Genomic DNA, 13,582 nt, shown 5'->3' with positions numbered 1-13,582 from the left:
CACCAAACAAGCAGCAAATGTCCATTTTGGAAAAGCGCAATATACTGTGTGTAGTTGAAAGGATTATGGTTCAATCTGAGAAACTGGTGGCCGGAAGAATTCCATATGGCAGTCATTTCTCACGTTACAGGCTTTATTCTCGAGCTCTGGTTCCAAAAACACAGACATAAAGCCATATGCGCTGGACAAAGGACCTGTCCTCATATTTATAGATTTCTTTTCTAATTTACAGAAGGCTTCGCTAACCTGACTGGGCAACTGAATAACATGAAGCTCAGCTGCAACAGTCACGGAGAAGACGCCAGAAGGGCTGTACTGAATTCAAAACATGTATTCAAGGTGATGACACCAAATGCGGATTAGGTTTTGTTTGTTTCCTGCACTTTGCATGAAGTTAATTGATGAACTTTCATAATATTATTTCTTTTAGTATCCTTCTTTTTTTTTGCTTTTTTTTTCCTTAGAAAGCAATTTGATAAGTGCTCCATTAATAAAATGTGCCATCTTTATTGCATCTTATAAATATAAGATTGATTTATCTTTTGTACTGATGATGCAATAAGAAAAGTTTAATGCCCATCCAAGCCACAGAAGTACTTCAACTGTGAGACACGTAACATCAACTCTAGGAAAATTTTATGGGATCTTTACATCCAAAACCAGCAGCACCTGGAAATAACTCCTCTCACCCAGTGACTGTATTTATTAGCCTTGGTCACCTCGATTACAGGTTTGAAAGTGAGGCTGGACCAGGGTTTGATCCGCCGTACAGATTCTCCCTCAGAAAGACCAGTATCTTCCTCCAGGCGTCTTCCTGAGCACGAGAATGTGCCACCATCTCTCCGCCCCACAGAGCCATAACTGCAAAGACACGAGGCAACAGAAACTCAGGTCCTGACTTTGGCACCTAACCCTCGAATCACCAACCACCTTCCAATCTGAAAGTGAACCTACAAGTCTGATTTCCTCTGAATTCTCTGAACCTGCTGGCTCGGGTGTGCGGCGTGTACGGAGGTTCGATCAGGTGACCAGCGTTCGGGTACGACAGAATGGTCAGCAGGTTGCTGTTCCCCGCCCGCTCCATCATCTCCTTCATCTGGAAAACAGGAGGTTCAAAGCATATTCTCGAATTTGTCAGATACTTTTCTGATGCGCAGAACTGACACGTGCCCAACAAGAGAGAGTAAAACTATAAAGACAAGCGGACAGCCTGCGCATGTCACCCACAGTAAAGAGTACTCAACAACACACACCACAGCACTGTCCTGCAGTGATGCAGTGCAAGCATCCAATATGTAAAACCAATGTTTGTATAAGTACAGGGCACACACACACACTTGTTGTCTTGTGTGTTCACTCAGCATTGGCCATGTTAGGATTCCTTATATCCCTGAAACTGTTCACCCAGTTTCTAACCAGACTCCAAACCTCTGGACTAAGATGGTTCATTCACACAGGATGTCATCATGTCAGTACACTCACATCCATTGCAGACTCGTGGGCAGGCCAGCTCTGATCGTCCTCACCTACAACCAGCAGCAGAGGACACCGGATTCTTCCAACCTGCTCAGAGACAAACAGCAGCTGTTCACAGCTCATCACTGGCTGCAGCTTGGAATTAAAGACAATTAAAGCTGTCTTTCCACTGCCTCCAAGAACCGTCCTGTAGTCATATTGTACCATTTGCCTGATTTGAATGTCTTACAAGTGGGCTGTGGCCATGCTGAAAAGCGTGATATATCATCCTGCACAGAAGCAGGACCAAGAGCACGCTACTCCACCCCCAACCCAATGTCTATGTCATGTCACTACATTCTGAGGAAGTTCCTCAGGCAAAGGAGGAGACCCACAGTCTTTAAAAAAAAAAAAAAAAAGGAAGAGAAGGAGACAACAGCACGTCACAAAGAAACAAAAAAAGAAGCCAGTACAAACTGCTGTATTTGCAGACTCCATGTTTGCTGTGTTGGGCACCTAGTGATGACATCGTGTAGAAGACATGACGATGACATATTCTGTAAGGGCAACACTCACACTGTGCAATGGAACACAGACGTGTGTTCTGCCAGGCAGGCTGAGGCAATAGCTGGCCATCTGGCCTGAGAACGGGGCGGTTCCTGTGGCAGTGAAGCGGCGGCATTTAAGAAAAATGTACTAGTTCAAGGGAAGTTACACTCCATGAAGTGTCTCGATCACTTTAATGTTGCACAAATAAATGTTCATGAGTTGTGTAGCTAAAAACATCTGCTACACAACCAGTGTGCCGGTCGTTGAGTGGTTATGATGTACACCAAGAGGCTGCAACTTTATAAATTGAATTCTCACTGGCAACTGTCCAACTAAAGGCAAAGATAACATTAAAAAACAGAACAGACACTTGTGTTTGAGCCCAAAAGCAGTTACAGAACTAAAAACTGGACCAGGTCGCTGGTGGTACTCACGTCCACTTTGAGTTTGGGGTCAGTGGGGATGGGCAGCACCAGATCTCGCCAGATCACCTCGTTCTTCTCGTTTATCCGAGTCTTATTGGCATGTCTGCTCGGGCAAAAGAAAGAAAAGAATGACCTCTTCCAAATCTCTGACAGATGATGACTTGGCCAAACCCAAGCCTCAGATTCATATTAGTTTGTCTCCTTATTTTTCTTTCCATTTACTTGGTATGAATCTGTTTTTCATTCCAGATTCAATCTCAACACATTTTGAAAGTTTTACCAGTTCTGGTTGAGCTGTTGAAAAGAAGTCATAACTGACAGTGGACCAACTTACTCATTAAAAACACTCAGCATTTGTTCCACCGATCCTTCAACCAGCTGCACATGACTCCCACCAATACACACGGCACACCTGAGCTGGGAGACAGACAAACACACACACACACACGCACACACACACACTTTGAATATACAGAGGTTGCCTTTTTTTATCTAAGGTTATGGAAAGACTTGTCCATACCAAGTTGCAGTCTCATCCTACCGGTCTGATCTTCTGTCTATTTATGCTCCGCGCAGAGCTCTGTGCTCCTCAAAACATCAGTCCTTGGTTGTCCCACGGTCTTCATACAAAAAATGGGGGGTGATGGTTCTTTTGCTGTGTATGGCCCCAGACTCTGGAATTCTCTACCGCTAGAGCTATGGTCCATAACCGAGCTGGTGGCTTTTAGTCAACTCTAAAAACCCAGCTTTTTAGACAGGCTTTTGGTGCTTAACCCGTCTTACCTCCTTCTAAAGAGACATTTTTAACTTGTTGTTTTATTCCAGTTGTATTCTGATATGGAAGTTTTTTTTACTGCTTCTGCCTTGAAATTCTGTGTTTTATTTTGTTTAAGTTGTATTGTTTTAGTAGTGTTTTTTAGCAGTTATACATGTTCTGCTATGAAGCACTCTGGGCTCTGCTGGAGTTGTAAAGTGCTATATAAATAAAGTTTTATTATTATTATTATGTTTATACAGGCTCATCTAAGAAATGAGATGAGATGATTTCAGTTGACAGGTAAGCTGAAAAAAATGTAGAAAATAAATTTTGAAAAAAAAAATCAACTGGACTTGGTTTTAGGTCAACGACATTTCACCTCTCATCCAAGAGGCCTCATCAGTTCTGCCCGACTGGCGTTGAGCCAGAGATATTTATCCCCATCAGTGGTGTTTCAGTCCTTTGAAGGCCAACAATGACCAGCCACATAAGGGATATCCACAACTCTGTGGATATCAACATTAAGTTCTTTCATGAGGATGCCAGAGATGACTGTCTGGCCTTTTTGGATTGTGCAGTCCACTTGGGAGGGGGCAGAAGCCTGAAGGTAGAAGTATATCAGAAACCTACACACACGGACCAATACCTGCTTTTTGACTGTTAGGTATTTTTAGTCAGATAGATATTGGTTAGGTACTTGTTGTATTAGAAATGTTTAGTGTAGACAGGATGTCTAGCTCAGGCTGTTAAATGCTTAGTCATTTTCATGAGTTACTCCAGGTTGTTTATGGTCAAGGATAACTAGATAGAGAGTTGATTACTGTATGATGTGTTTAATCATAATCATAATATCTTCTTATGCCTAATGTCAGGACATGTTACTGAATGTCCTGTCAGAATGTTTTTAGATACACACCACTTAATCAACACACACACACACACACACACACACACACACATTGATTTTTCATCTTTCATCTCCCTATGTGCAGCTTGGAGGTGCAAGATGCCTGAGCGTGTAATGTTAATTTTTACCTGTGTTCATGGAATAATTCAGCACTGTTTTGTAGTTACTTGGACTGCCTCGTCTCTCAGAGTCAGTATGGTATGCCTGCGAGCAGGTTGGAGGTGCAAGATACCCGAGTGTGTAATGTTAATTTTTACCTGTGTTCATGGAATAAATCAGCACTGTTTTGAAGTTACTTGGACTGCCTCGTCTCTCAGAGTCAGTATGGTAAAAAGTACCGGGTACAACATGACTCACAACATCCACTTCAACCAGAAACAAGTGGGGAAAACACTGTCATCCCTTATGTGGCAGAGAAGCTAACAGGGATCTTTCACAACCACAATATTCCAGTTAACTTTAAACCAGGGAACACCCTGCGGCAGAGACTGGTCCACCCAAAAGACAAAACACCCAGACATAAACAGAGTGATGTGGTGTATGCAGTTAAGTGTAGTCAGGAGTGTAACGACTTGTACATTGATGAAACTAAGCAGCCACTTCACAAACGAGGGGTGGTGGACTAAGACACAACTTGCCATCGATCTACAATCCTGTTTTGAGATCTCTGCCCAAACATGTCCACCAGGACAATAGGTGTCGGTCCACAAGGGAGGTTTCAAAGACAGGTAACGACTCTCACCGATACTGGGCTGCAACGACTCAGTTGGTAGGGGACATTGTTGGCCTTCAAAGGACTGAAACACCACAGAGGGGAATAAATATCTCTGGTTCAACACCAGTCGGGCAGAACTGATGAAGCCTCTTGGATGAGAGGTGAAACGTCTTTCGACCTAGAAATCTAGTCCAGTTGATTTTTTTCTACATTTTTTTTTCAGCTTACTGTGTCCTGGGTGACTAGAATCTGCATGGACAGTGGACAGATTAGTTTCAATAAGTGAAATAGAACAGAAAAACTACCACAACATGATTAGGAAGGACTGACCTAAAAACTTTATGGGGCCCACTATCAATTATCTCAAGCTCATCTTCTTAAAGCTTCACAGGCAGCGATAACTCTAAGCAGAAATACTATGGTAAACATGCTGAAATGCAGTTCATCCATCCATCCATATAGGTTGGAGCCAATACCAGCTGACACTGGGTGAGAGGCGGGGTCCACCCAGGACAGGTCAATAGTCTATCACAGAGCTGACACAGACAACCACTCCTACGGCTCCTAAGCAATTTAGAGTCTCCGGTCAACCTAAGCTGCATGTCTTTGGACTGTGGGAGGAAACCAGAGTACCCAAAGAGAATCCACATAGGCACAGGGAGAACATGCTGACTCCACAGAGAAAGGCCCCGGGTCAGCTGAAGCTCAAACCCGGAACCTTCTTGCTGTGAGGTGACAGTGCTACCTTGAGAAAGACATGTTAGCAGGCTAGCTCTTTCCCAGGGTTTCTAGTCTTCATGCAAAGCAGCTTTAACCAGCTGTTTCCTCAGAGCTCATATCTTCATATTTAGCTCCACATCCAATTCTCAGGAAGACAGCAAGTAATAAACCAAAATGCCTATTTTTGTGGCAACGTTACAATGATGAAAATAAGTTTCAGTTATACTTGACTTACCTTTACCACTTGGGAGTAAACAGCCAGTTTGAAAGTGACACTGGCGCCGAAGGAAAGGCCCAGCATGGCGATCCTGCTGCCGAGGATCTGAGGATGCTCCCGCAGGACACTATAGGCTGTCTGTAGCAGGACAACATGGCAGAGTACACATCAGCAAAGACTGTCGTGAGAAATTCAAACAAACCAACCAGTTTTAACTGGCTGGTTTGTTTGAATTTGAGCCATTTTGATCATGTACAACATATATCAGTGGGTGAAAATGGTTTTGAAAAATAATAACCCATGCACATATGTTTTTACAGCATGAATCTCTTTGTTTCAGGCACAAATCAGTACAAACACTGTTGTCAACTCTCGGACTGATTCTAAGGACCTCATTAAGTTGACTGTTGTCCATCTCTTTACATTCTGTTCTTAGATCTGCATATGTACATTATGGATCAGACACTGGTGCAACTTGTGTTGTAGCTTCAACCACCTCAACTGAGCACAAATAAACACAAGTTAAGATCATGTTAACCACAAATACTTTAAAAGGTGAAAACCTTATCAGCCTGTCATGGAGTCCTGCTGCTCCCTAGTGACCAGTATATTAAGGGTTTTACAAAATGCTTGAGATATTTTGAGACTCATCAGATTTACCTCAAAGTACTGGTTGTCCACCATCTTGCCTGTTTCCACTACCATTTTATTCGTCAGGTAGTCGAGAGCCAGAGAGGCGATGCCATGAGAGGCCAGCAGCACTGCACGGTACTCCACTAACTGCCCGCCACCCCCCCACAGGTCCAGGAGACCGGGGAAAGGTCCAGGTCCTTCACACAAGTCAAAACACCACAAACAATCAGTTCACATGATGACGATTGTGTGTTTTTTTTATGTTTCTGCTACTCTGGATTAACTACAGGTTAACTACATGAACTTTGGCTAACAGCTCAAGCATAAAGCATACAGCTGAGTGTTCCTCCTCCTTTCCCCTGTAGTGTAACTGGGCATTTTTTGAACCTGTTGAGCTCCATGGGGCACACAGGGCTGCACAGCCAGGTCTCATTCACAATGAGTGACAGATGCTGCTGGCCCATCCTTTTGCCACCATATGCGTGAACACAAACTCAACCAGAACAAGACTGAGCTCAAGCTCTTTTAGGGAAAATGAAGCCTACATCGAGGCCTGTCCATCACTAAAAACACTCTGGTGGTGTCAAAACTGATAATGTAAAATTTGCATGACAAAATGTCATGCTCTTACAGTAACACAGCAGTAGCGCCCTCCTGTACAACAGAAGGTGCATGTTCCTGCTAGGGAGGCAGCCCAGGTGCTTGTCATCCCCTGTCTGACCTAAAACTACTTCCAGCTTGGTGTTCAACCTCTAATAGTTTTCCGGTATGTACTCTTCTCTATTCATCAGCTTCAAGCTGCACATTACATCTAGTTCAAGATTCCGGTGCTGGTCTGATCTACGCTCACAGAACACCTCTCTCCAGACTCGCCTCTGGTCCTACCTGGGGGCAGAAAAAGAGTTGCAGTGAGTCCGCCCTCGGTGATCGGGATCCTGCGGACACCTGGAGCCATGTACCAGCGCTCCACCACCACACTGGCCAGCGGCACCTCATCCACGAAACCCTCAGTCAGCTGACCCTGGTACACTGAGATAGTGACCACCATGGGAGTCTGGATGTTCATCTTCCTCATCCTGAGGGATGGTGGAAGATGATACCAATTAAGACTGAATTGGTATCATCTGAACAGTTCTGGTCTGGTTGACGTACCTGAGTCCAGGTATACTGCCTGGAACCGGTCTGAGGCTCCACAGCAGGCCCATGGGTTCAACCCCAGAATATGTCCCACCCAGACTGGGGTCCTTTGCAACTGTAATGTAAAAAATAAGAACAATTATTTGCCATGCTGACGTTCATTCTTTCCATGCAAGATTTTATTGAAAAAAATCTGCACTTCAAACTTTTCAATACCTGCCGTCATTCCTAAACTAATTTTTCAGGTCTAAGTACTGAGCAATGTACCGTTCACAGCTCCGGTGGCGTTGGCATTGTAGTGGGCAAACGCCTCCCAGCTGTGTCCATCTTCACTCTGATGGGCAGCGCGGACGGTCAGCTGGACTCCAGGGAGGGCGCCCTCGACCAGGACAACGAACTTCTCATCCACGAGTCCTCTGGACGGCTGGACCGACAGCCTCACACAGCACCGTTCCCTGTCCATCCTGAGCTGAGCTGATCAAGGAGCCAAAGACAAATAAAGCCTTTTCACAAATAGAAGAATGGTTAAACAAAACGGAAACTTAACACCTTTTCAAAACACAAGCAAATGAAAGAACCCGGAAAACATACCGATTTACACTTTACCCCAAGTTTAATGCAACCTGAATCTTTACCTGTTGTGTCGGATTTCAACTTCAGCGTCGTTTTGTCACCTTATTGAACTAAGTTAATTACCTGAGCAGAAGAAGCTTTATTTTTAACACGTACAACGAAGCGAGGGTCCCGGGCCGCTGCGTGCGAACGGCACCCAGGTTCGAACCCTCAATCTTGCGGTTAGGAGGCTGTTGCTCTATCCACCGTGCCGCTGTCGCCCCAAACTTCCTATACATGCATGACTATTAATTAATCTAAACTAACGTTAAGTGTATTAAGTACTTACTGTTTCTCTATGAGCAGAGTAACTTGGACTTTAGCTGGGGCTGCTGTCTTCGGCTTTGTCGTCTGTGGGCTAATTTTGTTCGGCGTCTCCCGGGGTTATATTTGGGACAAAGTGCAGAAACAACGTGGACATCGTCTCTGATCAAACATTACCACGGCAAATACGTCTGTCTTTCAACCTCAACACGTCAAACTTCAAACTACGGCAGAAACTACCGACCACAAGATGGCGCCGTCGACTCAGTTTACAGAGATTTGCTGTTGGAGCGTTTAGGAATGTTGCGTTCGCTTTACATCGGAGATCAGAAAACTCTGAAAAGGGGCTCAATTCGTACACGAATCACGACCAATAGATAGCGCTAAATGTCAACAATCAGCATGTGTGCCCCGAGCTACTCGTCAGATTACCATGGCTGTGTGGTGCAAGTGTACCAAATCGCACCCGATATTATATGAATTGTTTGACACATTTTTTAAAGAATCATATAATAAAGCATTAAAAATATCAAAGCTCCAGAACTGGATGCTTTAACAAAATATAACATCAAACAGCCTTTTGCTACTCCACTTTTGCTTCAATTTTGTTCTTAGGCACGTAACAGTAATTCCAAATGTGATTTTTTTTTTTTCCCCCACTGAAGACCATTCAAAACCAGTTTCTGTGGATGCTGCCATTATGATAGACGTCAGAACTGCTTCTCTGAAGTCAGGGTACATGAGCTTGGCCCGAGTCCAGTCTTCGAGCGTCGCCGTTCTATCATATTTTTCCCCCAAGTACGGGACCGGACACTTCCGAACTCCAATATGTAACGAACACTGCATTGCGTCTGGAAGGCAATGCTGAAGTTTCGGTTTCATATCGACGCTCTCCATCGATATACAAATATCTGTGATTTTTTATGACCCGCTGCTGTTCTTTGCGGCAATGCGTCAACGCGGGCGCCATTTTGGGCCGACAACCATTTAAATCATGTGCATGGTGGTAGAAGGCATAACCTGGCCGCAGTTAATATCATTACTCAATTTTACTCCGATTTATTTTATTACAAATCCCAGACATGTATTTATCATAAGGATACGTGGTCAATTGTAAAATTATAAATAAATAAAGCATCAAGATAATTATGTAGAGCTGCATTTTTACAAGATGAATAATACAAATTCAGCCTATAGTAAAGTGTTTCCTCAGGTACGTTCTTGGTTGGTTCCTTGTCAAAAAGGCACATGCTCATGGCTGCACAGAGACAGTCACATTTTCACTCACAGCCATGACGGAGATGTTCTTTTTTTTAACCCTGCTTTAACAACACTACACAGCTGCCTTCTTAAAGAGTACATGGTTTTATCTCATCTTATGAGAGCTGCTCAAGCTACAGAATAAACTGATTATCAACACCATGCTGAGTTTCTACCAAGTGTTACACAGACATCAATCATCCTCTGAACACGAGATCGGACAACACAGTTGACCAGGGAGCAGCACCGATGTGCTACTGCAATGTTTGTGGGCTGTTGGATGACTCACTTGTACGTATGCTTGAAATTATTAGGCCTCCATTGTTTTTCAAGGTTAGCAGGTGGTAGCTAAAGATGCTGGCACAAGCTCACAGTTACCACATACATATATCACACAAACACTGCGTCATCACCTGCAACACAACCTGCAATATGAACCACAGCATTCTTGTTAGACACACAAAGCTGCTTCACAGGTGGCTGAGATCCAACGTTACAGCATTAACATTCTCAAATGGAAATGAAATGCTGTAACATTGGAAAGTATTGAGTAGAGTTTTAAAAGATAGTTTTAAAAATGTCATCAAGCTTTATTAACTTGCTTTTCAGTAGACATTTCAGAACACAGGTCAGACTACAATATAACACTAAGTGACGAGACTTTAATTTGAACCACCAAATTATTCAGTGCATGTTAGACATGCTTAATCTCATAAAGGAGGGTCTGGGTAATCCAGTAAGCCAGAATAGAAGTCAAGCTTCTGCTGCAGTTCTTCTGTAACCATGTTCCTCTGTTTTAAATCCTCCAGCAGGGACTGCACAGTCCTCTTGTGCCTTCTTTCTCGATCCTTGGCATTTCTTAAGTCCCGGTGCAATTTCTCCACCATTGCCTGAGCCTCAATTAATGTCTTCTTTATTTTAACTGGGTCAAGGGCATACTGATGGTCCTGAAATGCATACATGTTTATAATAAGTTTAAATTATTTTATATGTAAATATAATACAGTCGCAAGAAAAAAAAATAATGGCACTGGAAGAACACCACACAGCACTATGTATGGTGTATAAAGAGAACTGTTTACCAACATGAAACCATTGAAGTACGGTGGAGGAGCTTGCTTTGCTGCCTCTGCACCTGGACCACTTGTCATTGTGGAGGGAAAATGAATTCCCAAGTTTATCCTAGAGGAAGATGTCAGGGTGGCTGCTAGCAAGCTGAAGCTCAGAACAGGCTGGATGATGCAGTAGAACAATTGCCCTAAACATTCGAGTAAAACTACTACAGAATGGCTTCAGAGACATAAAATCCTCCTTTTGGAGTGGCCCAGCCAGAGCCCAGACCTCAGCCCAATAGAGATGCTGTGGAATGACCTCAAGACGTTCAAACCAGACGTCCTACGATTATGGCTGAGCTGAAGCAACCCTGTGAAGAAGAATGGCTCAGAATTCCTCCTGGATGTTGTGCAGGTCTGATCCACAGCTACAGGAGGTTACTGTTGCCAAAGGTGGTTCAGCCAGTTATTAAAACACTGTTGCCATTACTTTGTCCACCATCACTGTGTATGTTTAATGGGTGTGTTCAATAGAGACATGAAAGATCATGACTGTTTGTGTTTTATCATCTTAAAAATATTGTGTTTGTGACTCTGGTGAAGATCAGATCACAGTTCGTGACCAATTTAAGCAGAAAAACAAGAAATTGCAAACAGTGCCGTGGCTTTTTCTTGCAATTGTAAACCCTGCATTCTGTTTAAAAGAGCAACTGCATCACTCACTGAGGTGGACTCCTTGGGGTTCTGTGACAGCTGCACACGAACATCTGGACATACTGCAGGAGCATTTTGTGGGGTCCTACTTGAACTGGGTGTGCTGGGCACCTGGAGATAAAATAAAGAGTAAAAATGTATTTATGTCAGTATGCATAAAACATTTTCATTTTGTTAGGAGCATATTGATAATATTGAAAAACATTTTTTTATCATAACTTAAAAATATTTTCCATATTTTGTATGAGTAAACACATTGGTCGGCCAAATTAGGAGTCCCGCCTGTACAATTGTATGAACTTCAATACAACATTTCCGCCTTAACATCTGTGTTTATGAAGCTCAAAATATAATTAATATAATTGAAATATACAATATAATTGAATCCATACATTTATGACAGTTTCCCCCTAAAATGAAACATTCTGAGCTTCATAAACACAGATGTTAAGGCAGAAGTGTGCATGCGCCACTTTTAATCTGGCTGGGAAGTGCATTCTGCAAAGATTTTTAACCCAGCAACTGCAGAACTCACTGAGACTGGCTCCTTCAAGTTCTGTGATGGCTGAACATGAACATCTGGACATTCTGCAGCAGCTTTTTGTGATGTCCTACTTAGCCTGGGTTTACTGGGTGCCTGGAGACAGAGTAACAAGTTATCCAAGTCATATGCACAAAACTGATTATTTTTAGTGTTTGGTTTATGGAGCATTACACATTAGTTTCAGATTGAGAATGTATATAATAAACAATTTGAAAATGGCACTAACTTTTCCAAAACGACGTGGAAATGCGAAAATCGAGGGTACAACTCCTTCCCTTAAACGCGTTGTCTGTCCAGTCGTATCAAAGTCTTCTGGCTTGAAATGGCAGCTGCAAACAACGGAGTGGTTACTTGGCACAAAATCCTTTCTCCGCAGTGCCAATGTCCACGCCTTCCTTCTCACTTTATCTTTTGGGAATCTACACACAAAACAAGCCCATCAGAAACACAACGCACATCTATACGTGCGTGTTGCTGACGTTTTAGTTACAGTAGCGTCATTAAATAGTTTAAAACAAACACTTTAAGGAGGACGATTTACTGCTACTTATCACAGTAACACAAATGATTGATACATATCATTTTAACATCTTACTAATTCATTAGTCTTATGGGAACATAAAATACTAAATATATCGACGGTCACTTTGTTAGCTTAAGAGCAGGGCTAGCTTACGAGCTAAATTCAACACATTCGTAAAAGTGAGGTACTATAAGACATGTTCCTACGTATGAAATGTTATTCCCTGCTCCTTGGTTCTGGCATTTCTTCTATTGGAACATCCAAAAGCGGAACAAACGTCGGGCATTTTCTACTATTTGACTTAACCATAACACGCCCGATGCAATATGGCGGCTGGTGAGTCGCATCTTCATCATCTTCTTCGCCTCCTCCTTCTTCTTACACCTCCATTTCTTCTTCGTTTTATTTAAAAGCGGTCGTCATCCAACACTAAGGTGCATTACCACCAACTATGCTGGAGTGTAAACCAGCGTAATGAACGAATGAAAATTTATTTCGAATTCCACCAATCCCAGTTCTCTCAATAACAGTACTAAACTGTTAAAACTTCCTGTTTTCATGAGTGAGAATGTTTTATGGCAGTTGAAGGGCTATACAAGCTATTTAAGTGATATATTCAAATGTCTGTTGTCAAAATACACAGGAGGGGAAAGAAATGCTAGACAGATCCCCCTCCATGCCTGAGGGGAGAAAGTCCCAGAATGCCCCTCTGTGCAGGCTGTATATAGTTTGGACTTGGTGGCACTCGTTGAATGGGTGTTCAGTGTGTTCTGTTGTTGCTGTGTGTTCCCCGGCTGTGTGTGTAATGAAAGAGTGGCTTCCTTGAGCACAGAAGAGGCAGTTTTGGTGTCTGGCTCCTTAACCCTGCCAATTTTACAATATGTAGCCTACACTACTTAGACACTTGCTAACCTGTATCTAGACTAGCTTAGAGACAGAAGAAACACAAACTATGTTTTACCTTCATCTCTTCCAACCAGATGCTGTATGATAACAGCAATAAATGTGTTCCTCAAATCATTCTTATTTATTTCAGCAGTTTATTTTTAGACATGTAGTGATGATGAATGACCTGATCCTCCCAGCAGTCGCCTGGAT

At 42.9% G+C, this 13,582-nt stretch overlaps 1 protein-coding gene across 5 annotated transcripts; it reads right to left on the bottom strand.

The window, feature by feature from the left end:
• Nucleotides 1-449: 449 nt before the first annotated feature.
• On the bottom strand, nt 450-12,917 carry LOC109956405 (acyl-coenzyme A thioesterase 5-like). Of its 5 annotated transcripts, none has more exons than XM_020593495.1 (14): nt 12,691-12,917; nt 12,188-12,290; nt 11,953-12,054; nt 11,427-11,528; nt 7,783-7,989; nt 7,531-7,630; nt 7,264-7,454; nt 6,406-6,575; nt 5,764-5,883; nt 2,764-2,846; nt 2,439-2,532; nt 1,483-1,563; nt 955-1,096; nt 450-861 (listed from the first exon to the last, which is right to left on the bottom strand). In XM_020593495.1, exons 4-14 carry the CDS (start codon nt 11,476-11,478, stop codon nt 725-727), a joined length of 1,377 nt encoding a protein of 458 aa, XP_020449151.1. In that variant the 5' UTR covers nt 11,479-11,528; nt 11,953-12,054; nt 12,188-12,290; nt 12,691-12,917; the 3' UTR covers nt 450-724. The 5 variants fall into 5 exon arrangements, with proteins under 5 accessions (XP_020449151.1, XP_020449150.1, XP_020449149.1 ...); XM_020593494.1 differs by having other exon boundaries at nt 12,188-12,380; nt 12,791-12,915; XM_020593493.1 differs by having other exon boundaries at nt 12,188-12,380; nt 12,691-12,914.
• Between the last annotated feature and the right edge of the window lie 665 nt (nt 12,918-13,582).

Source organism: Monopterus albus, unplaced genomic scaffold (assembly GCF_001952655.1).
Source record: "Monopterus albus unplaced genomic scaffold, M_albus_1.0 scaffold19.1, whole genome shotgun sequence".
In the NCBI taxonomy this organism is placed as follows: Eukaryota; Metazoa; Chordata; class Actinopteri; order Synbranchiformes; family Synbranchidae; genus Monopterus; species Monopterus albus.
Note: the sequence above shows the minus strand (reverse complement) of the source record. Positions and strands in the feature narration are given on the sequence as shown.